Here is a 27,282-nt window from a genome sequence, read left to right as displayed (position 1 = left end):
TTGCCATGATCAATTGTACAATGCTGATGAGTCTGGCTTATTTTGGAAAATTTTGCCAGAAAAGTCTGAAAAGAAAAAACTGCTCCGGGCGTAAAGACAGAAAAACAACGCGTTACTTTTTTATGTTGTGCTAATGCTTCCGGAAATCATAAGCTTAGATTGTTGGTGATTGGGAAGGCAAAAAATCCACGCATTTTCAAAAATTGTAACTGCCCAACTGAGTACAAGAGTTCCAAGTCCTCATCGATGACATCAGCTATTTTCTACGATTGGTTTCACAAATCCTTTGTGCCACAGGTTAATATTTGTTCTGCTACAGAAAAATATCGCTTTTAATAGCTAAGATTTTCTAATTTTAGGTAACAGATTTTCTTTTAAAAAAGACAATAAAACCAAACGAAGCTGTCGAAATATTTAACCGGGCTTTGGATTGGGCTCAATGCGAGAATGTTGAGCAAAATGACCTAAATGTATTAAGACGTTTACGAGAGAAAGCTCTCCTCCAAGTATTGGAAAGGAAAAAACAACAGAAAAAAAAAACCGATTTTTTTTAGATGCATAAGTATGTATGTGAAATGTGATCTCTTTTGAAATGCGTTCCTTTAGTTTTAGTTAGGCTGAAAGCCTTTTTTGTTCTTTTTTTGTATTTGTTTATGTTTAGTTTAAGGTTATAGTCAATAAAAACGTTTAAAGCACACTATCAATATGTTTTTTTATTACAAGTTTCTACATTCATAAACGTCAACAATTTGTTAAACGTCAACACTCGTGGTTTTAATTAGTTGACGTTTTCCCGAGCGCACTGTATGTATATGCATGTAGATAGCTTAAAGATGGTACTCATATCTAACCCAACATTTAAGCATAAATTAACAATCGGAAAATTGTATATGAATATATGTACATATGTATGTATAAGACTTCTGTTAGCCAACGTTAATTGTTTCAATGCTGTGCATAAGGTATGGATTCAATATAATAGGCTATATTTGGTTCGCTTGAAGTGTGTATGAATACGTTAATAAAATTGTCAACGACCATACCACGCTGAAAACATCGGTTCTCGTCCGATCACCGAAATTAAGCAGCGTCGGGCGCGGTTAGTACTTGGATGGGGGACCGCTTGGGAACACCGCGTGTTGTTGACATCCAGCAACAATTTTTTTTCTTCATTTTATTTTGCACTTTTTATTAATATAATATAATATTTATTTCAAAATATAAGTCTATACTTTGCTTATACATTAACATTTGCTATGTGTATTTCAACCAGTTCAATGCTCATCAATGAATTTCTCTACCCGTCTTTACTTTATTTCGTTAGTAAAACTACTTAGTTCGTTAATTTATGAAGTCACTCTTTTATTGTTTTCTAATTTACTTTGTTTAGTTAACTAATTAATTTAATATTAAATAAAATGTTTTATCCATAAAATTCAAGCCGAATAAAATAAGCTTGCAACAACCAACCTAAAACTATATACAGCAACAAGCACATAGACTGTGATCTTTTTTTTTTCCAAAGAAGAATATATGTATAAGTGACAGCAGACAATTTCACTAGAGGAGCAGTAGATGCAGAGCTAAAATAACTACCAATATCCCATTTACGCTTTGCAAACAAATTCAGAAATATTATATATGTATGTACAGTGCACTCGGGAAAACGTCAACACTAGTTTACGTCAACATCCCAAAACGTCAACCCTTAATTTTTTACATTGTCTACTCTAAAACGTCAACCAAACCACAAAGCTCTAAAACGTCAACTTTAAATAAATCAAAATTTTGAATTAAGCAACAGTTAAAATACACAGTTTTGATCACACACACACATTTATTTCATGAAATTAGTTCAGAATTCGGGTATTCCCCTTATATTTAAGTACATACATATTTATGTATATAGAATAGAAAAAAAATTCCATCTCAATGTGTTGTCTTTTTATATTCAGTTGATTTTTCGTTCTCGTAAGTGCCACATTACCAAAATGTGTTCAAAACAACCGAAAGTGCTTAAATTACAAGAAAAGGTAAATATTTTGGATTTATTAGAAAAGGGTGCAAGTGCGGTAGCTTTAGCAAAACAATATGGTATCTCAAAATCAACAATTAGCAAGATAAAAATGAAAAAAAATAAAATTTTTGACTGTGTCAATAATACGCTTTCCGGCCAGAGAAAAAGAAAGACATTAAGAGCATCAGAGTTGCCGAAAATGGAAAAGCGCCTGTATCAATGGTTTGTAAAGCAGAGAGAAAAGCATTATCCGGTTAATGCATTAGCGCTCAAACAAAAGGCTAAAGAGATTCATCTAAAAATAAAAGAAAAGGAATGTTCTTTTAACGCAAGTGATGGATGGTTGCAAGGTTTTAAAAAAAGATATGGAGTTCGCCTGCTTAAAATAACTGGAGAAAAACTATCTTCACAGCCTTTGCTGGTCGAACCATTTAAAATCAAACTTAAACAAAAAATTGAAGAAATGGGTCTTTGCCATGATCAATTGTACAATGCTGATGAGTCTGGCTTATTTTGGAAAATTTTGCCAGAAAAGTCTGAAAAGAAAAAACTGCTCCGGGCGTAAAGACAGAAAAACAACGCGTTACTTTTTTATGTTGTGCTAATGCTTCCGGAAATCATAAGCTTAGATTGTTGGTGATTGGGAAGGCAAAAAATCCACGCATTTTCAAAAATTGTAACTGCCCAACTGAGTACAAGAGTTCCAAGTCCTCATCGATGACATCAGCTATTTTCTACGATTGGTTTCACAAATCCTTTGTGCCACAGGTTAATATTTGTTCTGCTACAGAAAAATATCGCTTTTAATAGCTAAGATTTTCTAATTTTAGGTAACAGATTTTCTTTTAAAAAAGACAATAAAACCAAACGAAGCTGTCGAAATATTTAACCGGGCTTTGGATTGGGCTCAATGCGAGAATGTTGAGCAAAATGACCTAAATGTATTAAGACGTTTACGAGAGAAAGCTCTCCTCCAAGTATTGGAAAGGAAAAAACAACAGAAAAAAAAAACCGATTTTTTTTAGATGCATAAGTATGTATGTGAAATGTGATCTCTTTTGAAATGCGTTCCTTTAGTTTTAGTTAGGCTGAAAGCCTTTTTTGTTCTTTTTTTGTATTTGTTTATGTTTAGTTTAAGGTTATAGTCAATAAAAACGTTTAAAGCACACTATCAATATGTTTTTTTATTACAAGTTTCTACATTCATAAACGTCAACAATTTGTTAAACGTCAACACTCGTGGTTTTAATTAGTTGACGTTTTCCCGAGCGCACTGTATGTATATGCATGTAGATAGCTTAAAGATGGTACTCATATCTAACCCAACATTTAAGCATAAATTAACAATCGGAAAATTGTATATGAATATATGTACATATGTATGTATAAGACTTCTGTTAGCCAACGTTAATTGTTTCAATGCTGTGCATAAGGTATGGATTCAATATAATAGGCTATATTTGGTTCGCTTGAAGTGTGTATGAATACGTTAATAAAATTGTCAACGACCATACCACGCTGAAAACATCGGTTCTCGTCCGATCACCGAAATTAAGCAGCGTCGGGCGCGGTTAGTACTTGGATGGGGGACCGCTTGGGAACACCGCGTGTTGTTGACATCCAGCAACAATTTTTTTTCTTCATTTTATTTTGCACTTTTTATTAATATAATATAATATTTATTTCAAAATATAAGTCTATACTTTGCTTATACATTAACATTTGCTATGTGTATTTCAACCAGTTCAATGCTCATCAATGAATTTCTCTACCCGTCTTTACTTTATTTCGTTAGTAAAACTACTTAGTTCGTTAATTTATGAAGTCACTCTTTTATTGTTTTCTAATTTACTTTGTTTAGTTAACTAATTAATTTAATATTAAATAAAATGTTTTATCCATAAAATTCAAGCCGAATAAAATAAGCTTGCAACAACCAACCTAAAACTATATACAGCAACAAGCACATAGACTGTGATCTTTTTTTTTTCCAAAGAAGAATATATGTATAAGTGACAGCAGACAATTTCACTAGAGGAGCAGTAGATGCAGAGCTAAAATAACTACCAATATCCCATTTACGCTTTGCAAACAAATTCAGAAATATTATATATGTATGTACAGTGCACTCGGGAAAACGTCAACACTAGTTTACGTCAACATCCCAAAACGTCAACCCTTAATTTTTTACATTGTCTACTCTAAAACGTCAACCAAACCACAAAGCTCTAAAACGTCAACTTTAAATAAATCAAAATTTTGAATTAAGCAACAGTTAAAATACACAGTTTTGATCACACACACACATTTATTTCATGAAATTAGTTCAGAATTCGGGTATTCCCCTTATATTTAAGTACATACATATTTATGTATATAGAATAGAAAAAAAATTCCATCTCAATGTGTTGTCTTTTTATATTCAGTTGATTTTTCGTTCTCGTAAGTGCCACATTACCAAAATGTGTTCAAAACAACCGAAAGTGCTTAAATTACAAGAAAAGGTAAATATTTTGGATTTATTAGAAAAGGGTGCAAGTGCGGTAGCTTTAGCAAAACAATATGGTATCTCAAAATCAACAATTAGCAAGATAAAAATGAAAAAAAATAAAATTTTTGACTGTGTCAATAATACGCTTTCCGGCCAGAGAAAAAGAAAGACATTAAGAGCATCAGAGTTGCCGAAAATGGAAAAGCGCCTGTATCAATGGTTTGTAAAGCAGAGAGAAAAGCATTATCCGGTTAATGCATTAGCGCTCAAACAAAAGGCTAAAGAGATTCATCTAAAAATAAAAGAAAAGGAATGTTCTTTTAACGCAAGTGATGGATGGTTGCAAGGTTTTAAAAAAAGATATGGAGTTCGCCTGCTTAAAATAACTGGAGAAAAACTATCTTCACAGCCTTTGCTGGTCGAACCATTTAAAATCAAACTTAAACAAAAAATTGAAGAAATGGGTCTTTGCCATGATCAATTGTACAATGCTGATGAGTCTGGCTTATTTTGGAAAATTTTGCCAGAAAAGTCTGAAAAGAAAAAACTGCTCCGGGCGTAAAGACAGAAAAACAACGCGTTACTTTTTTATGTTGTGCTAATGCTTCCGGAAATCATAAGCTTAGATTGTTGGTGATTGGGAAGGCAAAAAATCCACGCATTTTCAAAAATTGTAACTGCCCAACTGAGTACAAGAGTTCCAAGTCCTCATCGATGACATCAGCTATTTTCTACGATTGGTTTCACAAATCCTTTGTGCCACAGGTTAATATTTGTTCTGCTACAGAAAAATATCGCTTTTAATAGCTAAGATTTTCTAATTTTAGGTAACAGATTTTCTTTTAAAAAAGACAATAAAACCAAACGAAGCTGTCGAAATATTTAACCGGGCTTTGGATTGGGCTCAATGCGAGAATGTTGAGCAAAATGACCTAAATGTATTAAGACGTTTACGAGAGAAAGCTCTCCTCCAAGTATTGGAAAGGAAAAAACAACAGAAAAAAATAACCGATTTTTTTTAGATGCATAAGTATGTATGTGAAATGTGATCTCTTTTGAAATGCGTTCCTTTAGTTTTAGTTAGGCTGAAAGCCTTTTTTGTTCTTTTTTTGTATTTGTTTATGTTTAGTTTAAGGTTATAGTCAATAAAAACGTTTAAAGCACACTATCAATATGTTTTTTTATTACAAGTTTCTACATTCATAAACGTCAACAATTTGTTAAACGTCAACACTCGTGGTTTTAATTAGTTGACGTTTTCCCGAGCGCACTGTATGTATATGCATGTAGATAGCTTAAAGATGGTACTCATATCTAACCCAACATTTAAGCATAAATTAACAATCGGAAAATTGTATATGAATATATGTACATATGTATGTATAAGACTTCTGTTAGCCAACGTTAATTGTTTCAATGCTGTGCATAAGGTATGGATTCAATATAATAGGCTAGATTTGGTTCGCTTGAAGTGTGTATGAATATAGTCAACGACCATACCACGCTGAAAACATCGGTTCTCGTCCGATCACCGAAATTAAGCAGCGTCGGGCGCGGTTAGTACTTGGATGGGGGACCGCTTGGGAACACCGCGTGTTGTTGACATCCAGCAACAATTTTTTTTCTTCATTTTATTTTGCACTTTTTATTAATATAATATAATATTTATTTCAAAATATAAGTCTATACTTTGCTTATACATTAACATTTGCTATGTGTATTTCAACCAGTTCAATGCTCATCAATGAATTTCTCTACCCGTCTTTACTTTATTTCGTTAGTAAAACTACTTAGTTCGTTAATTTATGAAGTCACTCTTTTATTGTTTTCTAATTTACTTTGTTTAGTTAACTAATTAATTTAATATTAAATAAAATGTTTTATCCATAAAATTCAAGCCGAATAAAATAAGCTTGCAACAACCAACCTAAAACTATATACAGCAACAAGCACATAGACTGTGATCTTTTTTTTTTCCAAAGAAGAATATATGTATAAGTGACAGCAGACAATTTCACTAGAGGAGCAGTAGATGCAGAGCTAAAATAACTACCAATATCCCATTTACGCTTTGCAAACAAATTCAGAAATATTATATATGTATGTACAGTGCACTCGGGAAAACGTCAACACTAGTTTACGTCAACATCCCAAAACGTCAACCCTTAATTTTTTACATTGTCTACTCTAAAACGTCAACCAAACCACAAAGCTCTAAAACGTCAACTTTAAATAAATCAAAATTTTGAATTAAGCAACAGTTAAAATACACAGTTTTGATCACACACACACATTTATTTCATGAAATTAGTTCAGAATTCGGGTATTCCCCTTATATTTAAGTACATACATATTTATGTATATAGAATAGAAAAAAAAATTCCATCTCAATGTGTTGTCTTTTTATATTCAGTTGATTTTTCGTTCTCGTAAGTGCCACATTACCAAAATGTGTTCAAAACAACCGAAAGTGCTTAAATTACAAGAAAAGGTAAATATTTTGGATTTATTAGAAAAGGGTGCAAGTGCGGTAGCTTTAGCAAAACAATATGGTATCTCAAAATCAACAATTAGCAAGATAAAAATGAAAAAAAATAAAATTTTTGACTGTGTCAATAATACGCTTTCCGGCCAGAGAAAAAGAAAGACATTAAGAGCATCAGAGTTGCCGAAAATGGAAAAGCGCCTGTATCAATGGTTTGTAAAGCAGAGAGAAAAGCATTATCCGGTTAATGCATTAGCGCTCAAACAAAAGGCTAAAGAGATTCATCTAAAAATAAAAGAAAAGGAATGTTCTTTTAACGCAAGTGATGGATGGTTGCAAGGTTTTAAAAAAAGATATGGAGTTCGCCTGCTTAAAATAACTGGAGAAAAACTATCTTCACAGCCTTTGCTGGTCGAACCATTTAAAATCAAACTTAAACAAAAAATTGAAGAAATGGGTCTTTGCCATGATCAATTGTACAATGCTGATGAGTCTGGCTTATTTTGGAAAATTTTGCCAGAAAAGTCTGAAAAGAAAAAACTGCTCCGGGCGTAAAGACAGAAAAACAACGCGTTACTTTTTTATGTTGTGCTAATGCTTCCGGAAATCATAAGCTTAGATTGTTGGTGATTGGGAAGGCAAAAAATCCACGCATTTTCAAAAATTGTAACTGCCCAACTGAGTACAAGAGTTCCAAGTCCTCATCGATGACATCAGCTATTTTCTACGATTGGTTTCACAAATCCTTTGTGCCACAGGTTAATATTTGTTCTGCTACAGAAAAATATCGCTTTTAATAGCTAAGATTTTCTAATTTTAGGTAACAGATTTTCTTTTAAAAAAGACAATAAAACCAAACGAAGCTGTCGAAATATTTAACCGGGCTTTGGATTGGGCTCAATGCGAGAATGTTGAGCAAAATGACCTAAATGTATTAAGACGTTTACGAGAGAAAGCTCTCCTCCAAGTATTGGAAAGGAAAAAACAACAGAAAAAAATAACCGATTTTTTTTAGATGCATAAGTATGTATGTGAAATGTGATCTCTTTTGAAATGCGTTCCTTTAGTTTTAGTTAGGCTGAAAGCCTTTTTTGTTCTTTTTTTGTATTTGTTTATGTTTAGTTTAAGGTTATAGTCAATAAAAACGTTTAAAGCACACTATCAATATGTTTTTTTATTACAAGTTTCTACATTCATAAACGTCAACAATTTGTTAAACGTCAACACTCGTGGTTTTAATTAGTTGACGTTTTCCCGAGCGCACTGTATGTATATGCATGTAGATAGCTTAAAGATGGTACTCATATCTAACCCAACATTTAAGCATAAATTAACAATCGGAAAATTGTATATGAATATATGTACATATGTATGTATAAGACTTCTGTTAGCCAACGTTAATTGTTTCAATGCTGTGCATAAGGTATGGATTCAATATAATAGGCTATATTTGGTTCGCTTGAAGTGTGTATGAATACGTTAATAAAATTGTCAACGACCATACCACGCTGAAAACATCGGTTCTCGTCCGATCACCGAAATTAAGCAGCGTCGGGCGCGGTTAGTACTTGGATGGGGGACCGCTTGGGAACACCGCGTGTTGTTGACATCCAGCAACAATTTTTTTCTTCATTTTATTTTGCACTTTTTATTAATATAATATAATTTTTATTTCAAAATATAAGTCTATACTTTGCTTATACATTAACATTTGCTATGTGTATTTCAACCAGTTCAATGCTCATCAATGAATTTCTCTACCCGTCTTCACTTTATTTCGTTAGTAAAACTACTTAGTTCGTTAATTTATGAAGTCACTCTTTTATTGTTTTCTAATTTACTTTGTTTAGTTAACTAATTAATTTAATATTAAATAAAATGTTTTATCCATAAAATTCAAGCCGAATAAAATAAGCTTGCAACAACCAACCTAAAACTAATTATATACAGCAACAAGCACATGGACTGTGATCTTTTTTTTTTCCAAAGAAGAATATATGTATAAGTGACAGCAGACAATTTCACTAGAGGAGCAGTAGATGCAGAGCTAAAATAACTACCAATATCCCATTTACGCTTTGCAAACAAATTCAGAAATATTATATATGTATGTACAGTGCACTCGGGAAAACGTCAACACTAGTTTACGTCAACATCCCAAAACGTCAACCCTTAATTTTTTACATTGTCTACTCTAAAACGTCAACCAAACCACAAAGCTCTAAAACGTCAACTTTAAATAAATCAAAATTTTGAATTAAGCAACAGTTAAAATACACAGTTTTGATCACACACACACATTTATTTCATGAAATTAGTTCAGAATTCGGGTATTCCCCTTATATTTAAGTACATACATATTTATGTATATAGAATAGAAAAAAAATTCCATCTCAATGTGTTGTCTTTTTATATTCAGTTGATTTTTCGTTCTCGTAAGTGCCACATTACCAAAATGTGTTCAAAACAACCGAAAGTGCTTAAATTACAAGAAAAGGTAAATATTTTGGATTTATTAGAAAAGGGTGCAAGTGCGGTAGCTTTAGCAAAACAATATGGTATCTCAAAATCAACAATTAGCAAGATAAAAATGAAAAAAAATAAAATTTTTGACTGTGTCAATAATACGCTTTCCGGCCAGAGAAAAAGAAAGACATTAAGAGCATCAGAGTTGCCGAAAATGGAAAAGCGCCTGTATCAATGGTTTGTAAAGCAGAGAGAAAAGCATTATCCGGTTAATGCATTAGCGCTCAAACAAAAGGCTAAAGAGATTCATCTAAAAATAAAAGAAAAGGAATGTTCTTTTAACGCAAGTGATGGATGGTTGCAAAGTTTTAAAAAAAGATATGGAGTTCGCCTGCTTAAAATAACTGGAGAAAAACTATCTTCACAGCCTTTGCTGGTCGAACCATTTAAAATCAAACTTAAACAAAAAATTGAAGAAATGGGTCTTTGCCATGATCAATTGTACAATGCTGATGAGTCTGGCTTATTTTGGAAAATTTTGCCAGAAAAGTCTGAAAAGAAAAAACTGCTCCGGGCGTAAAGACAGAAAAACAACGCGTTACTTTTTTATGTTGTGCTAATGCTTCCGGAAATCATAAGCTTAGATTGTTGGTGATTGGGAAGGCAAAAAATCCACGCATTTTCAAAAATTTTAACTGCCCAACTGAGTACAAGAGTTCCAAGTCCTCATCGATGACATCAGCTATTTTCTACGATTGGTTTCACAAATCCTTTGTGCCACAGGTTAATATTTGTTCTGCTACAGAAAAATATCGCTTTTAATAGCTAAGATTTTCTAATTTTAGGTAACAGATTTTCTTTTAAAAAAGACAATAAAACCAAACGAAGCTGTCGAAATATTTAACCGGGCTTTGGATTGGGCTCAATGCGAGAATGTTGAGCAAAATGACCTAAATGTATTAAGACGTTTACGAGAGAAAGCTCTCCTCCAAGTATTGGAAAGGAAAAAACAACAGAAAAAAATAACCGATTTTTTTTAGATGCATAAGTATGTATGTGAAATGTGATCTCTTTTGAAATGCGTTCCTTTAGTTTTAGTTAGGCTGAAAGCCTTTTTTGTTCTTTTTTTGTATTTGTTTATGTTTAGTTTAAGGTTATAGTCAATAAAAACCTTTAAAGCACACTATCAATATGTTTTTTTATTACAAGTTTCTACATTCATAAACGTCAACAATTTGTTAAACGTCAACACTCGTGGTTTTAATTAGTTGACGTTTTCCCGAGCGCACTGTATGTATATGCATGTAGATAGCTTAAAGATGGTACTCATATCTAACCCAACATTTAAGCATAAATTAACAATCGGAAAATTGTATATGAATATATGTACATATGTATGTATAAGACTTCTGTTAGCCAACGTTAATTGTTTCAATGCTGTGCATAAGGTATGGATTCAATATAATAGGCTATATTTGGTTCGCTTGAAGTGTGTATGAATACGTTAATAAAATTGTCAACGACCATACCACGCTGAAAACATCGGTTCTCGTCCGATCACCGAAATTAAGCAGCGTCGGGCGCGGTTAGTACTTGGATGGGGGACCGCTTGGGAACACCGCGTGTTGTTGACATCCAGCAACAATTTTTTTCTTCATTTTATTTTGCACTTTTTATTAATATAATATAATTTTTATTTCAAAATATAAGTCTATACTTTGCTTATACATTAACATTTGCTATGTGTATTTCAACCAGTTCAATGCTCATCAATGAATTTCTCTACCCGTCTTTACTTTATTTCGTTAGTAAAACTACTTAGTTCGTTAATTTATGAAGTCACTCTTTTATTGTTTTCTAATTTACTTTGTTTAGTTAACTAATTAATTTAATATTAAATAAAATGTTTTATCCATAAAATTCAAGCCGAATAAAATAAGCTTGCAACAACCAACCTAAAACTAATTATATACAGCAACAAGCACATGGACTGTGATCTTTTTTTTTCCAAAGAAGAATATATGTATAAGTGACAGCAGACAATTTCACTAGAGGAGCAGTAGATGCAGAGCTAAAATAACTACCAATATCCCATTTACGCTTTGCAAACAAATTCAGAAATATTATATATGTATGTACAGTGCACTCGGGAAAACGTCAACACTAGTTTACGTCAACATCCCAAAACGTCAACCCTTAATTTTTTACATTGTCTACTCTAAAACGTCAACCAAACCACAAAGCTCTAAAACGTCAACTTTAAATAAATCAAAATTTTGAATTAAGCAACAGTTAAAATACACAGTTTTGATCACACACACACATTTATTTCATGAAATTAGTTCAGAATTCGGGTATTCCCCTTATATTTAAGTACATACATATTTATGTATATAGAATAGAAAAAAAATTCCATCTCAATGTGTTGTCTTTTTATATTCAGTTGATTTTTCGTTCTCGTAAGTGCCACATTACCAAAATGTGTTCAAAACAACCGAAAGTGCTTAAATTACAAGAAAAGGTAAATATTTTGGATTTATTAGAAAAGGGTGCAAGTGCGGTAGCTTTAGCAAAACAATATGGTATCTCAAAATCAACAATTAGCAAGATAAAAATGAAAAAAAATAAAATTTTTGACTGTGTCAATAATACGCTTTCCGGCCAGAGAAAAAGAAAGACATTAAGAGCATCAGAGTTGCCGAAAATGGAAAAGCGCCTGTATCAATGGTTTGTAAAGCAGAGAGAAAAGCATTATCCGGTTAATGCATTAGCGCTCAAACAAAAGGCTAAAGAGATTCATCTAAAAATAAAAGAAAAGGAATGTTCTTTTAACGCAAGTGATGGATGGTTGCAAGGTTTTAAAAAAAGATATGGAGTTCGCCTGCTTAAAATAACTGGAGAAAAACTATCTTCACAGCCTTTGCTGGTCGAACCATTTAAAATCAAACTTAAACAAAAAATTGAAGAAATGGGTCTTTGCCATGATCAATTGTACAATGCTGATGAGTCTGGCTTATTTTGGAAAATTTTGCCAGAAAAGTCTGAAAAGAAAAAACTGCTCCGGGCGTAAAGACAGAAAAACAACGCGTTACTTTTTTATGTTGTGCTAATGCTTCCGGAAATCATAAGCTTAGATTGTTGGTGATTGGGAAGGCAAAAAATCCACGCATTTTCAAAAATTTTAACTGCCCAACTGAGTACAAGAGTTCCAAGTCCTCATCGATGACATCAGCTATTTTCTACGATTGGTTTCACAAATCCTTTGTGCCACAGGTTAATATTTGTTCTGCTACAGAAAAATATCGCTTTTAATAGCTAAGATTTTCTAATTTTAGGTAACAGATTTTCTTTTAAAAAAGACAATAAAACCAAACGAAGCTGTCGAAATATTTAACCGGGCTTTGGATTGGGCTCAATGCGAGAATGTTGAGCAAAATGACCTAAATGTATTAAGACGTTTACGAGAGAAAGCTCTCCTCCAAGTATTGGAAAGGAAAAAACAACAGAAAAAAATAACCGATTTTTTTTAGATGCATAAGTATGTATGTGAAATGTGATCTCTTTTGAAATGCGTTCCTTTAGTTTTAGTTAGGCTGAAAGCCTTTTTTGTTCTTTTTTTGTATTTGTTTATGTTTAGTTTAAGGTTATAGTCAATAAAAACGTTTAAAGCACACTATCAATATGTTTTTTTATTACAAGTTTCTACATTCATAAACGTCAACAATTTGTTAAACGTCAACACTCGTGGTTTTAATTAGTTGACGTTTTCCCGAGCGCACTGTATGTATATGCATGTAGATAGCTTAAAGATGGTACTCATATCTAACCCAACATTTAAGCATAAATTAACAATCGGAAAATTGTATATGAATATATGTACATATGTATGTATAAGACTTCTGTTAGCCAACGTTAATTGTTTCAATGCTGTGCATAAGGTATGGATTCAATATAATAGGCTATATTTGGTTCGCTTGAAGTGTGTATGAATACGTTAATAAAATTGTCAACGACCATACCACGCTGAAAACATCGGTTCTCGTCCGATCACCGAAATTAAGCAGCGTCGGGCGCGGTTAGTACTTGGATGGTGGACCGCTTGGGAACACCGCGTGTTGTTGACATCCAGCAACAATTTTTTTTCTTCATTTTATTTTGCACTTTTTATTAATATAATATAATATTTATTTCAAAATATAAGTCTATACTTTGCTTATACATTAACATTTGCTATGTGTATTTCAACCAGTTCAATGCTCATCAATGAATTTCTCTACCCGTCTTTACTTTATTTCGTTAGTAAAACTACTTAGTTCGTTAATTTATGAAGTCACTCTTTTATTGTTTTCTAATTTACTTTGTTTAGTTAACTAATTAATTTAATATTAAATAAAATGTTTTATCCATAAAATTCAAGCCGAATAAAATAAGCTTGCAACAACCAACCTAAAACTATATACAGCAACAAGCACATAGACTGTGATCTTTTTTTTTTCCAAAGAAGAATATATGTATAAGTGACAGCAGACAATTTCACTAGAGGAGCAGTAGATGCAGAGCTAAAATAACTACCAATATCCCATTTACGCTTTGCAAACAAATTCAGAAATATTATATATGTGTTGTGAACCCCTGATTAGTTGTAAAAATATTGGGAACCCCTGATTACTTGTAAAACGTTGGGAACCCTTGATTAGTTGTAAAAATATTTGGTGTACTATATACTTTATGTATTTGATTCCCGCTAATTCTGTGTATGCGTGTTTGTACACAACTAGTATGTCCGCACAATAGGTAACGGTCAATGCAGAGTTCCTATTTCGTTGTTTCTTGTTCGCGTACATATGTACAAACGCGCATATATAGAATTAGCGCTAATTTGTATGTGTCCTTCGCCGAATTTGCCGCTGCGTTAATGACTGGTTCGATTTCAGAAATCAGTCGTTAGCCAGCGGAGGGAGGACACACTGCGAAATAAACGCTACAACGCTGTTAAATTCGCAATTCCCTCCTTTTTTTCACAAAAACTTTATTTCGCACGTCCGTTCGAAGTCATTTGTTCGCCACTTGTTCCAGCCAGGACCTAGGTAAGCATGGCGACACCAGTTTCAAAGGCCACTACACCTGCATCAGTAGCCGACCAGCAAAGGGTGTCGGATACTGGCACTGCCGTCGGTGTAGTGGATTTGCCAAGTGCTCCCGTTGCCGAGGGAGTCACCACTCGTGCTTCATCTGCCGCCCGCCAAGAAGTGATGTTCCAGGCTATGCAAAAACGCATCGCCGCGCTTGAACGTAGCCTGAAAGTTGCCCAAGACAAAATAAGGAAACACGAGTTAACCAACGAAGCCCAGCGCGCTGATGCGCAAAGCATAGCCAGTGCACCCAGCGACAGTTCCGCCAACGAATCTGCCTTGCCGTCATCAAGCCTGCCGATGACACAGATCCAGTTGCTTCAGCCGCAATCGCCGTTAATAACATGTGCTGCTACCTGTGTGCATACGGTGCAGCCGCCGCCGCCTCAGAACGCTACACGTTATCAGATGTACACCGCTACTCGTTCCTCATCGCTTATTTACACATCCTCAACAAATGGGACGTACAGCAGCTCGACTTTGCCTCCGGGCGACACATTTGTTAGCAGTCTTCCGTCAACGGTGCCAATTTCCGCTAATGTGGGCTCCTTACCCTTGCAGTTTTCAACCCAGCCAAGGAAATTGCAAGATTTGCCGGAGTTTAGCGGGAAACCAGAGGACTGGCCGATATTTTTTACTGCCTACACCGAGTCAACCACTGTCTATGGGTACAGTCGCTTTGAGAACAACTTACGCCTGCAGAAGTGCTTAAAGGGTGAAGCCCGAGAAGCTGTTAAATCGCTACTAATCCATCCAAACAACGTGGCCAATATCATAGAGCAACTTAAGTTCCGATTCGGTCGCCCAGAGCAATTAATTCGAAGCCAGCTAGCCCATGTTCGAGAAATTGCCCCGATATCGGAAAGCTCAGTGGTAAAGTTGATACCATTTGCGACGAAGATTAGCAACGTCTGTGCATTTTTACGTTCTGCATGTGGCGGAGAGCAGTATTTAGTGAATCCAACACTCCTCGATGAGCTCGTCGGAAAGTTACCCATGAGCAAGCGTATCGAATGGGCAGTCTTTGCGTCATCTTTACAGCCTTACGCAACTGTTCAGCATTTTAGCGATTGGCTCACTCAACTTGCCAACGTCATCTGCACGGTTTACGATGGAGAAGCAGCGAAAGATTCGAAGCGTCGGGTTGTGTTGCACGCTGCCGAATCTCAACGTCATTCAGCCTGCCCTATTTGCCAGGGCCAACATAAGCCAGCCGATTGTACGCAGTTTAGTCAACTTACAGTGCCGGAAAGGTGGGAGGAAGTGAAGCGACGTCACCTTTGTTTTTCTTGTCTCAACGTTGGACATGGGTCGCGCAATTGCCAACGGCGCAAACTATGTTCAACTAACGGGTGCAAACGGTGGCATCATAAATTGTTGCACGATATTGGGAAAATAATCGATGGGTCATCAAACCAGTCACCGCGGCCTCGAGATCGCCAACGACGTACTTCCATTGCCGATACACATACAGGTATTAGTACGAGGACGCAGCCAGCGTCTCGTATTGAACAGCAAGGTGATGCGGGTGCAGCGGTCCTTAGTTGCAGTACAGATAACAATAGTAAGTTATTATTTCGGATTCTGCCGGTCGTGCTGTATGGGAACCAAAAGCGCGTTGAGACGTACGCACTTTTAGATGAAGGTTCGTCAATAACAATGATTGATAGCACACTAATTGAAGAGCTCGGCTTACGTGGCCGGACTGAACGCTTGAACCTACAGTGGTTCGGAGGACGTGCCGCTCAGGAGTCGGCCATGGTGGTAGATCTACTCGTGAGTGGTGCCGGTATGCAAAAGAGACATAAGTTACGAAGGGTTTATGGTGTTTCAAACTTGCAGCTGCCTTCTCAGAGTCTGAATAAATCCGATTTGCGTTGCCATGAAAGCCAATTGAATAAGCTGGCAGTTGAACCATACGCACAAGTCAAGCCAAAGCTGCTAATCGGACTCGACCACTGCCACCTCGGTTTGCCGTCAACTACAATGCAGCTAAACAAGTGTGGGCCATTCGCTGCGAATACTGAGCTAGGATGGGTTGTATTTGGGCCAACAATGAACTCCGATCCATTATTGCCATCATGCTTATTCGTTAACTGCCACACTGATCAATCTCTACATAATATGGTTGCTGAATACTTCGAGACGGAAAGCTTTGGGGTTCGAGCTGCACCTATCATGGAGAGTGAAGCTGACGTCCGTGCTCGGGAAATCTTGAAGTCTACTACATGCCGTGTTGAAGGAAGGTACCAGACTGGTCTGCTCTGGAAACGTTCCGACATACAGCTACCTGCCAGCTATTCTATGGCTTTGAAAAGATTAGCGGGTGTTGAAGCAAAAATGAGGCGCGATACAGACTTTGCCGCTGAATATAACCGCATCATAAGTTCTTACGTCATGAAAGACTACGCACGAAAGCTGTCGCCAGAAGAAGCCGCTTTAACTTGCAATAGAACATGGTACCTGCCTCATTTTGCCGTGAAGAATCCAAAAAAGCCAGGCAAGTTACGCATGGTGTTCGACGCAGCTGCTGAGGTGGACGGTGTGTCCCTTAATTCACAGCTTATGAAGGGTCCGCAAGAGTATCGGTCTTTGCCTGCTATACTATTCCCTCGATTGGAGCTTCAGGCAGCTGTATTGGGTACGCGTTTGCTGAATTGCCTACGAGAGGAGCACTCCTTGCACATCGATGACTGCGTCATTTGGAGTGACTCCAAAACAGTGATCCAGTGGCTTCGAAGTGAACATCGACGCTATAAGCCATTTGTGCAGCATCGGATCGCCGAGATATTAGCCACAACTACTACTGCAAACTGGAGATGGCTACCTACCGAGCACAATGTCGCTGATGAGGCTACTCGAGCTAATAACTTTGTCGACTTCAGCTCGTCCGCCCGTTGGTCCTGCGGCCCACCATTTTTGTTACGAGAAGAGCAGTATTGGCCGACAGAGAGCTCTGCATGCAATCATCATGAGGAAGCTGACAAGGAACTACGTCCTAAATTCGCCCTTGCAATCGTAAGCTGTACGTTTCTAGACTATAACCGATTCTCTACATTCAGTAAACTGGTGAGAACGACAGCATGGGTCCTGCGATTCATTGACGTTTGCCGCCGCCGTAAACCGCCAGACCGAGGCTATGGGTTGACTGCCAAAGAAGTTGAGACTGCTAAGCTTTGTTTGTGCCGCCTCGTTCAACGCGGTGAATACGCCGAAGAGTTTCAGCACATCGAAAGCGGTCGCAACCTGCCACGCACCAGTTCGCTCATTCAACTTTCGCCGTATATAGACGAAGATGGTGTTCTTCGTGTACGAGGACGCATAGAAGCTGCCAGCTGGCTCCCAATAAGCGCGAGACGCCCTATCATACTACCGCCAAAGCATTGTTTCTCAAATCTGGTCGCCATGCACTACCACGTCAAAATGCATCATCAAAATCTAGAAGCCACTATTTGTGAGATACGTCGCCTTTATTGGGTACCACGCCTCAGGAGTTTGCTGCGCAGTATAGTCGCCAATTGCGCCATTTGTCGCTTAAGAAAAATCCATGCCGTATCGCCATTGATGGGCCCTCTTCCGATTGATAGACTCACTCCTTATGTCAGGCCATTCAGCTATACGGGCCTTGATTACTTTGGACCGATAACAGTAACTGTTCGCCGCGCCAACGAAAAAAGATGGGTGGCGTTATTTACGTGCCTGACAGTCAGGGCTGTGCATCTGGAGTTGGCTCATGACCTCAGCACTGACTCATGCATAATCGTATTGCGCAACTTTATAAATCGTCGCGGCGTTCCCGTACGTGTGAGGTCCGATAATGGGAAGAACTTCGTCGGTGCTGACATGGAAGCAAAGCGCTTCAGTGAAGTCTTCGATTGCAATCGCCTGCAGGGTGAGCTATCGCAAAGGGGCGTAGAGTGGATTTTTAACTCGCCTTTCAACCCGGCAGAGGGGGGCGCTTGGGAACGATTGGTGCAGTGCGTAAAGAGAGTACTACGATGCACTTTGAAGGAAACGTCGCCACGGGAGCACACGCTCAACTGCTTCCTAATCGAGGCGGAAAATATTGTGAATTCTCGGCCGTTGACGCACTTGCCCATCTATGTCAACCAGGAGCAGCCGCTGACTCCAAATGACTTTCTTCTCGGTGAAGCCAACACACCGCGAACTCCGATTGCCAGCGAAGTTCTGGAAACCAAATGCTTTCTTCGACAACAGTGGCGTCTTGCTCGACAACTAAGGGACCATTTTTGGAAACGATGGATAGCGGAATACCTTCCGACATTGACACGCCGGGTGAAGTGGTGCCAAAGAACAAAACCTCTGCAGATAGATGACCTCGTCTTCATATGCGACCCAAATATATCTCGTCGGGACTGGTGTCGAGGCAAGGTGGAACGTTTGTATGCAGGAGCGGATGGTGAGGTCAGACGAGCTGACGTACGCACTTCGAGTGGATTAAAGCGCCGTGCCGTCTTCAAATTGGCAGTTCTGGACGTTGATGATGGTGAATCGGGTTGATTCACGGAGGCGGGAATGTTGTGAACCCCTGATTAGTTGTAAAAATATTGGGAACCCCTGATTACTTGTAAAACGTTGGGAACCCTTGATTAGTTGTAAAAATATTTGGTGTACTATATACTTTATGTATTTGATTCCCGCTAATTCTGTGTATGCGTGTTTGTACACAACTAGTATGTCCGCACAATAGGTAACGGTCAATGCAGAGTTCCTATTTCGTTGTTTCTTGTTCGCGTACATATGTACAAACGCGCATATATAGAATTAGCGCTAATTTGTATGTGTCCTTCGCCGAATTTGCCGCTGCGTTAATGACTGGTTCGATTTCAGAAATCAGTCGTTAGCCAGCGGAGGGAGGACACACTGCGAAATAAACGCTACAACGCTGTTAAATTCGCAATTCCCTCCTTTTTTTCACAATATGTATGTACAGTGCACTCGGGAAAACGTCAACACTAGTTTACGTCAACATCCCAAAACGTCAACCCTTAATTTTTTACATTGTCTACTCTAAAACGTCAACCAAACCACAAAGCTCTAAAACGTCAACTTTAAATAAATCAAAATTTTGAATTAAGCAACAGTTAAAATACACAGTTTTGATCACACACACACATTTATTTCATGAAATTAGTTCAGAATTCGGGTATTCCCCTTATATTTAAGTACATACATATTTATGTATATAGAATAGAAAAAAAATTCCATCTCAATGTGTTGTCTTTTTATATTCAGTTGATTTTTCGTTCTCGTAAGTGCCACATTACCAAAATGTGTTCAAAACAACCGAAAGTGCTTAAATTACAAGAAAAGGTAAATATTTTGGATTTATTAGAAAAGGGTGCAAGTGCGGTAGCTTTAGCAAAACAATATGGTATCTCAAAATCAACAATTAGCAAGATAAAAATGAAAAAAAATAAAATTTTTGACTGTGTCAATAATACGCTTTCCGGCCAGAGAAAAAGAAAGACATTAAGAGCATCAGAGTTGCCGAAAATGGAAAAGCGCCTGTATCAATGGTTTGTAAAGCAGAGAGAAAAGCATTATCCGGTTAATGCATTAGCGCTCAAACAAAAGGCTAAAGAGATTCATCTAAAAATAAAAGAAAAGGAATGTTCTTTTAACGCAAGTGATGGATGGTTGCAAGGTTTTAAAAAAAGATATGGAGTTCGCCTGCTTAAAATAACTGGAGAAAAACTATCTTCACAGCCTTTGCTGGTCGAACCATTTAAAATCAAACTTAAACAAAAAATTGAAGAAATGGGTCTTTGCCATGATCAATTGTACAATGCTGATGAGTCTGGCTTATTTTGGAAAATTTTGCCAGAAAAGTCTGAAAAGAAAAAACTGCTCCGGGCGTAAAGACAGAAAAACAACGCGTTACTTTTTTATGTTGTGCTAATGCTTCCGGAAATCATAAGCTTAGATTGTTGGTGATTGGGAAGGCAAAAAATCCACGCATTTTCAAAAATTTTAACTGCCCAACTGAGTACAAGAGTTCCAAGTCCTCATCGATGACATCAGCTATTTTCTACGATTGGTTTCACAAATCCTTTGTGCCACAGGTTAATATTTGTTCTGCTACAGAAAAATATCGCTTTTAATAGCTAAGATTTTCTAATTTTAGGTAACAGATTTTCTTTTAAAAAAGACAATAAAACCAAACGAAGCTGTCGAAATATTTAACCGGGCTTTGGATTGGGCTCAATGCGAGAATGTTGAGCAAAATGACCTAAATGTATTAAGACGTTTACGAGAGAAAGCTCTCCTCCAAGTATTGGAAAGGAAAAAACAACAGAAAAAAATAACCGATTTTTTTTAGATGCATAAGTATGTATGTGAAATGTGATCTCTTTTGAAATGCGTTCCTTTAGTTTTAGTTAGGCTGAAAGCCTTTTTTGTTCTTTTTTTGTATTTGTTTATGTTTAGTTTAAGGTTATAGTCAATAAAAACGTTTAAAGCACACTATCAATATGTTTTTTTATTACAAGTTTCTACATTCATAAACGTCAACAATTTGTTAAACGTCAACACTCGTGGTTTTAATTAGTTGACGTTTTCCCGAGCGCACTGTATGTATATGCATGTAGATAGCTTAAAGATGGTACTCATATCTAACCCAACATTTAAGCATAAATTAACAATCGGAAAATTGTATATGAATATATGTACATATGTATGTATAAGACTTCTGTTAGCCAACGTTAATTGTTTCAATGCTGTGCATAAGGTATGGATTCAATATAATAGGCTATATTTGGTTCGCTTGAAGTGTGTATGAATACGTTAATAAAATTGTCAACGACCATACCACGCTGAAAACATCGGTTCTCGTCCGATCACCGAAATTAAGCAGCGTCGGGCGCGGTTAGTACTTGGATGGGGGACCGCTTGGGAACACCGCGTGTTGTTGACATCCAGCAACAATTTTTTTTCTTCATTTTATTTTGCACTTTTTATTAATATAATATAATATTTATTTCAAAATATAAGTCTATACTTTGCTTATACATTAACATTTGCTATGTGTATTTCAACCAGTTCAATGCTCATCAATGAATTTCTCTACCCGTCTTTACTTTATTTCGTTAGTAAAACTACTTAGTTCGTTAATTTATGAAGTCACTCTTTTATTGTTTTCTAATTTACTTTGTTTAGTTAACTAATTAATTTAATATTAAATAAAATGTTTTATCCATAAAATTCAAGCCGAATAAAATAAGCTTGCAACAACCAACCTAAAACTATATACAGCAACAAGCACATCGACTGTGATCTTTTTTTTTCCAAAGACGAATATATAAATGACAGCAGACAATTTCACTAGAGGAGCAATAGATGCAGAGCTAAAATAACTACCAATATCCCATTTACGCTTTGCAAACAAATTCAGAAATATTATATATATATGTATGTATGTATATGCATGTAGATAGCTTAAAGATGGTACTCAAATCTAACCCAACATTTAAGCATAAATTAACAATCGGAAAATTGTATATGAATATATGTACATATGTATGTATAAGACTTCTGTTAGCCAACGTTAATTGTTTCAATGCTCTGCATAAGGTATGGATTCAATATAATAGGCTATATTTGGTTCGCTTGAAGTGTGTATGAATACGTTAATAAAATTGTCAACGACCATACCACGCTGAAAACATCGGTTCTCGTCCGATCACCGAAATTAAACAGCGTCGGGCGCGGTTAGTACTTGGATGGGGGACCGCTTGGGAACACCGCGTGTTGTTGACATCTAGCAACAATTTTTTTTCTTCATTTTATTTTGCACTTTTTATTAATATAATATAATATTTATTTCAAAATATAATTCTATGCTTTGCTATGTGTATTTCAACCAGTTCAATGCTCATCAATGAATTTCTCTACCCGTCTTTACTTTATTTCGTTAGTAAAACTACTTAGTTCGTTTATTTATGAAGTCACTCTTTTATTGTTTGCTAATTTACTTTGTTTAGTTAACTAATTAATTTAATATTAAATAAAATTTTGTATACATAAAATTCAAGCCGAATAAAATAAGCGTGCAACAGTCAAGCAAAAACTATATACAGCAACAAGCACATAGACTGTGATCTTTTTTTTTTCCAAAGAAGAATATATAAATGACAGCAGACAATTTCACTAGAGGAGCAGTATATGCATAGCTAAAATAACTACCAATATCCCATTTACGCATTGCAAACAAATTCAGAAATATTATATATGTATGTATGTATGTATATGCATGTAGATAGCGTAAAGATGGTACTCATATCTAACCCAACATTTAAGCATAAATTAACAATCGGAAAATTGTATATGAATATATGTACATATGTATGTATAAGACTTCTGTTAGCCAACGTTAATTGTTTCAATGCTCTGCATAAGGTATGGATTCAATATAATAGGCTATATTTGGTTCGCTTGAAGTGTGTATGAATACGTTAATAAAATTGTCAGCGACCATACCACGCTGAAAACATCGGTTCTCGTCCGATCACCGAAATTAAGCAGCGTCGAGCGCGGTTAGTACTTGGATGGGGGACCGCTTGGGAACACCGCGTGTTGTTGACATCAAGCAACAATTTTTTTTCTTCATTTTATTTTGCACTTTTTATTAATATAATATTTATTTCAAATTATAATTTTATACTCTGCTCTTATATTAACGTTTACCATATCTATTTCAATCAGTTCAATGCTCGTCAATGAATTCCTCTACTTGTTTTACTACGATACTTCAGCGTTCATTATAAGATGCATTTGTTTAGTCAATGATTTTTGTTATTATTATTATTTCCTACAGGAAGCTGTAGTTTGCATTAATATAGGCTTATCGTGCTTTAATAGAATTTGAAGCAATTACTTTTTCTGCTTTCAATGTTGAGATTTTTGATAAAATTAGCAAAATCCTAATGAATATGCAATTAAGGCAAAATATGTGAAAATATGAATTTTTGCTCTAACTTTTGACTCGGATAAATAATTAAGCTCTATGTTCCTAAGATTTACTATAAAGAAACATGTGAACACACTAAAATCCGGACCCCAGTTCGAAATCATTATAAAAAATATGACATTTTTAAAATTTAATATAGCATTACCATCAAGAGCTGAGGTATTATTGGGAAAAATTTTTTGAAAGTCAAGGTGTAAATCACCGGTGTAAGCTTCTAGCATCGGTACAACGAACAGCCCCTCTGAGAATTGTGTCGCCGTACCGCACAGTATCATGGCCTGCTGAACAAGTGATAAGCGGTTCAATACTAATACATTTACTAGCCTTTGAGAGGAAAAACTTGTGGGCATTAAAGAACGAGAGAAGGGAAGAAGGAGTAAGCAAACGCATCGTGCGGAATAAAGGACGAAACAATAACGCTATGGGAAGGCAACTGGAGAAACGAAGCACGCGGCAGATGGACGGCAAGCTTAATGAAAGACGTCACTACATGTTACAGCAGGAACTTCGGTGAAGTCAATTTTTATACAACCCAAATGCTTTCGGGGCACGGCTAATTCCAGAAATACCTGTTCGAAATAGGGAGATACCAACACCCCACATGCATATACGTTGACGCAGCCGAAGATAACGCTGAACACACCTTTTTCGAATGCATGCGTTGGGAACAAAACCACTGAAAATGTAATCAACAAGATGCTAATAATGAAGAAAAGTGGTTTCTCAGGAAAAATTCTCCGGCTGAAAAAGCGGAACCTGGACGCAGACACATAAGCACAGGCCATGTAATGGGGAAGATGGAATGCCATTCCGAAGTAATACGAAAGCAGGTCCAGGACATACCATTAATGCGACGGTAGCTTTGATGATGCATTAGACATTTTAAACCTCCTCATCCGCAAAAAAAAAAAAAACGAATATGTTTTAAAAATCTATCTTTAAGATTGTAAATAAACTAATCTATAAGGTTGGTATAACAAGCACAGTAATATACGAGAATGAGCTTCAACGCTTAATGTTTCAAAAAACGTAAGCCGGGACTTTTATCTTAAAATTTTATTCCCTTAACTTCAACATTCGTCCCAGCATTATAAACTAATTTTTATACTCAACTTCAGCAATATTTCTTCGAAGCAGGAGCATCAGATCATGCTTGTGGGTTTTGTTGTTGATGTAGCAGCATACAAATTCTCCATAGATGTACTGCGAATTCTGCTAGAGTGACTGTCCATGGCTAGATATAAATCAGGGTAAAGTAGAACCGACTGCCGTTTGAATGCTCACGGATCATTATCGTTGGTATAAAAACACGAAGGCAAACGGCATAATGCAGGAGTTTCGGCATTAAGTGATGACACGTGAAAAATTGTGTGTAAATTATAACTGAATTGATAATTAAATAAATTGGCTTGGGGGAAAAGAAATCCATTATTTTCTCGGTAGATGGCTGTAGCGATCGATATCTCGTAAAGTATTGATCAAACAATTTAAAGTTTATGCTCGTTGGTAAGGTTACATTTCACACTAAAAAAATCGTTTGCTATTTTTTGTTTGTTCCATTCAGTTGTGAGTCACAGGGTGTTTACAATGGAAGTTAACAAAGAGAAATTTCCATACATTTTACAGTTTTTCTTTGATAAAGCCGAAAATGCAAGCCAGGCCGCTGAAATTGTGAACGGTTTTTATGCTGCCGATACTGTAACGGCAAATTACGTGCAAATTTGGTTTGGTCGATTCCGTTCAGGCATTTTTGATGTTAAAGAAAAGGTCGATTATGTCGATAAAAATCGCAGAAATAATCGAAGTTGACCGGCATGTTAGTAGCCATAGCATCGCCCAGGAGCTAAAGATCGACCATAAAACAGTTTTAAATTTTACGCAAAAATATTAGATTTCTTTTTCCCCAAAACAAATATCAAAAAAAAAAAATAAATTAAAGTTCATGACAACAAACATCAGCAAATTTGTTTCAAGCGTCTATAGTTTTTAGTTTTTCATATAGTTATTAATGGGTATAAATGATATAGCAAAGCATTTTCAAACTTTTCCAAAGCAAAAACGAATACTTTGTTTTGTTTCAAAAATTACATATCAGTCAAAATTAAATGCACTGCTTTTATTTATTGTACAGCATTATTCAACAAGGCATGGCTCAGAGCGTATTTACATTTTTAACACCTATAAAAATCACATAATATGTAAAATCCTTTTTCAGCGCAGCTTTTGCTTCATAAACATGTATTGTGTACTCGTTTGTATTAGTTTAACATTCGCTGGGTTCGAGTTAGTCCTTTTTGCAATGGTAACAGGCGCAAGATACTGCAGATTTAAATGTTATATTACGCATGCCGCCCATACAAAGCACGCGCTTTTGTACCTGAAATTAATTAAACAGAAAAACACGGATTTTTCCGCTTAAAATATTTTTGAACTATTTTTTGTCATCTTATGGCACACTCACTTCCTCCGATTCCATTATATTACAGCACTGACCCACGGAAACGACCGGTTTTGTCGGTTTAAATACGCCCGGTATTGCTAGGCCCCAGGGTATGGACGGCACCGCGTACGATTCACAGAAACCACGGCAAGCGTTAGTTGTAATGCGAAACTCTACGCAATCCGGTATGGATATTTTGCGCGTATTCCCCACTTTATGGCAACCGGGCCTCAGCCATGCCTCCTTCGTGGAAACAGCAATTATAGAGAGTAACAGCAGAAATCCTAAACGTAACAGCAACATTTTCAAAAAACAAAAACAAAGAAGCAACTATAATGTTTAGGCTTTCCGTGTATTTTCGTACAGAAGATTTCCAACCGTATCTAATCACAACGGCTGCTTAATGTTGACTGCGTATGCGTCCATCTTTGTCAGGCGCTTTTATTTAATAAATATCCAATATGCAATGTTGGGAGGATTGTGTGGCAATGGACTTGGATTGGAGTCTGCGCAAAAACTGTAACAGATTTAAGTTAGTACTTACGTACAGGTATGTAAATTTTCATATAAATGCATGCACATTAATTTATTTTAATTTCCCCTCATAAAGGGTGATCAGATTGGAGCAGATCACGCATGGCTACTGTCAAACTAAATACATAATTTTTTTTGATATTCATCGGCATTTCATCACAGAAAGACTTACCGAAAGCACAATTGTAAACCACCGGCAAAATTGAGAACAATTTTACATTACTGGATGCTACTCGCCCGATTAGACAGCGTACAGAAGTGAAGAGAATATTGTGGCTGTAAATGAGAGTTTAGCCGAAGACCCGTAACAATCGATTCAATCTATCTTATGGCACAACTTGGGTGATTTTTCGCAAAGATCTTGGTTTGAAAGCATATAAAATACAGCTAGTCCAAGATTTGAAGCCGGCCGATCTTCCAAAGCGTCATAATTTCAGTCGTTGGGCTTTTGAATAACTAGCCGAAGGTCCGCATTTTGGGACCCGACTTCTGTTCAGCAATGAGGCCCATTTTTGTCCTAATAGTTACTTTACTAAGCACAATTGCCGTATTTGGGCTGAAGAGCAACACCCGAAGCCATTCAAGAACAGCCAATACATCCATTGAAAACAACCGTTTGATGCGGTCTATGGACTAGAGGATCGGCCCATATTTCTGCAAAGACGAGGTTGGCGCCAATGTAACAGTGAATGGCGAACCTCTATTGCGCCATGGTGAACGACTTTTTG

At 36.3% G+C, this 27,282-nt stretch overlaps 1 protein-coding gene and 9 non-coding genes across 10 annotated transcripts; 9 read left to right on the top strand and 1 right to left on the bottom strand.

Moving 5' to 3' along the window:
* Positions 1-1,029: 1,029 nt before the first annotated feature.
* On the top strand, positions 1,030-1,148 carry LOC128865462 (5S ribosomal RNA). Its single transcript, XR_008454807.1, has one exon. It is a non-coding gene; the product is annotated as a 5S ribosomal RNA (ribosomal RNA).
* Positions 1,149-3,517: 2,369 nt separating this feature from the next.
* Positions 3,518-3,636, top strand: LOC128865551 (5S ribosomal RNA). The gene has a single exon (XR_008454879.1). It is a non-coding gene; the product is annotated as a 5S ribosomal RNA (ribosomal RNA).
* Positions 3,637-5,994: 2,358 nt separating this feature from the next.
* LOC128865540 (5S ribosomal RNA) lies at positions 5,995-6,113 on the top strand. The gene has a single exon (XR_008454868.1). It is a non-coding gene; the product is annotated as a 5S ribosomal RNA (ribosomal RNA).
* Positions 6,114-8,483: 2,370 nt separating this feature from the next.
* On the top strand, positions 8,484-8,602 carry LOC128865528 (5S ribosomal RNA). The gene has a single exon (XR_008454857.1). It is a non-coding gene; the product is annotated as a 5S ribosomal RNA (ribosomal RNA).
* Positions 8,603-10,974: 2,372 nt separating this feature from the next.
* Positions 10,975-11,093, top strand: LOC128865516 (5S ribosomal RNA). Its single transcript, XR_008454845.1, has one exon. It is a non-coding gene; the product is annotated as a 5S ribosomal RNA (ribosomal RNA).
* Positions 11,094-13,464: 2,371 nt separating this feature from the next.
* Positions 13,465-13,583, top strand: LOC128865459 (5S ribosomal RNA). The gene has a single exon (XR_008454804.1). It is a non-coding gene; the product is annotated as a 5S ribosomal RNA (ribosomal RNA).
* A 7,826-nt stretch (positions 13,584-21,409) lies between these two features.
* On the top strand, positions 21,410-21,528 carry LOC128865455 (5S ribosomal RNA). Its single transcript, XR_008454801.1, has one exon. It is a non-coding gene; the product is annotated as a 5S ribosomal RNA (ribosomal RNA).
* Positions 21,529-22,251: 723 nt separating this feature from the next.
* Positions 22,252-22,370, top strand: LOC128865547 (5S ribosomal RNA). The gene has a single exon (XR_008454875.1). It is a non-coding gene; the product is annotated as a 5S ribosomal RNA (ribosomal RNA).
* A 706-nt stretch (positions 22,371-23,076) lies between these two features.
* Positions 23,077-23,195, top strand: LOC128865466 (5S ribosomal RNA). The gene has a single exon (XR_008454811.1). It is a non-coding gene; the product is annotated as a 5S ribosomal RNA (ribosomal RNA).
* A 2,470-nt stretch (positions 23,196-25,665) lies between these two features.
* Positions 25,666-26,420, bottom strand: LOC128864043 (thyrostimulin alpha-2 subunit). The gene is made up of 2 exons (XM_054103520.1): positions 26,042-26,420; positions 25,666-25,957 (listed from the first exon to the last, which is right to left on the bottom strand). Exons 1-2 carry the CDS (start codon positions 26,321-26,323, stop codon positions 25,865-25,867), a joined length of 375 nt encoding a protein of 124 aa, XP_053959495.1. The 5' UTR covers positions 26,324-26,420; the 3' UTR covers positions 25,666-25,864.
* Positions 26,421-27,282: the final 862 nt, after the last annotated feature.

The sequence above is a fragment of the Anastrepha ludens genome, chromosome 5 (assembly GCF_028408465.1).
Source record: "Anastrepha ludens isolate Willacy chromosome 5, idAnaLude1.1, whole genome shotgun sequence".
Taxonomy (NCBI): Eukaryota; Metazoa; Arthropoda; class Insecta; order Diptera; family Tephritidae; genus Anastrepha; species Anastrepha ludens.
Note: the sequence above shows the minus strand (reverse complement) of the source record. Positions and strands in the feature narration are given on the sequence as shown.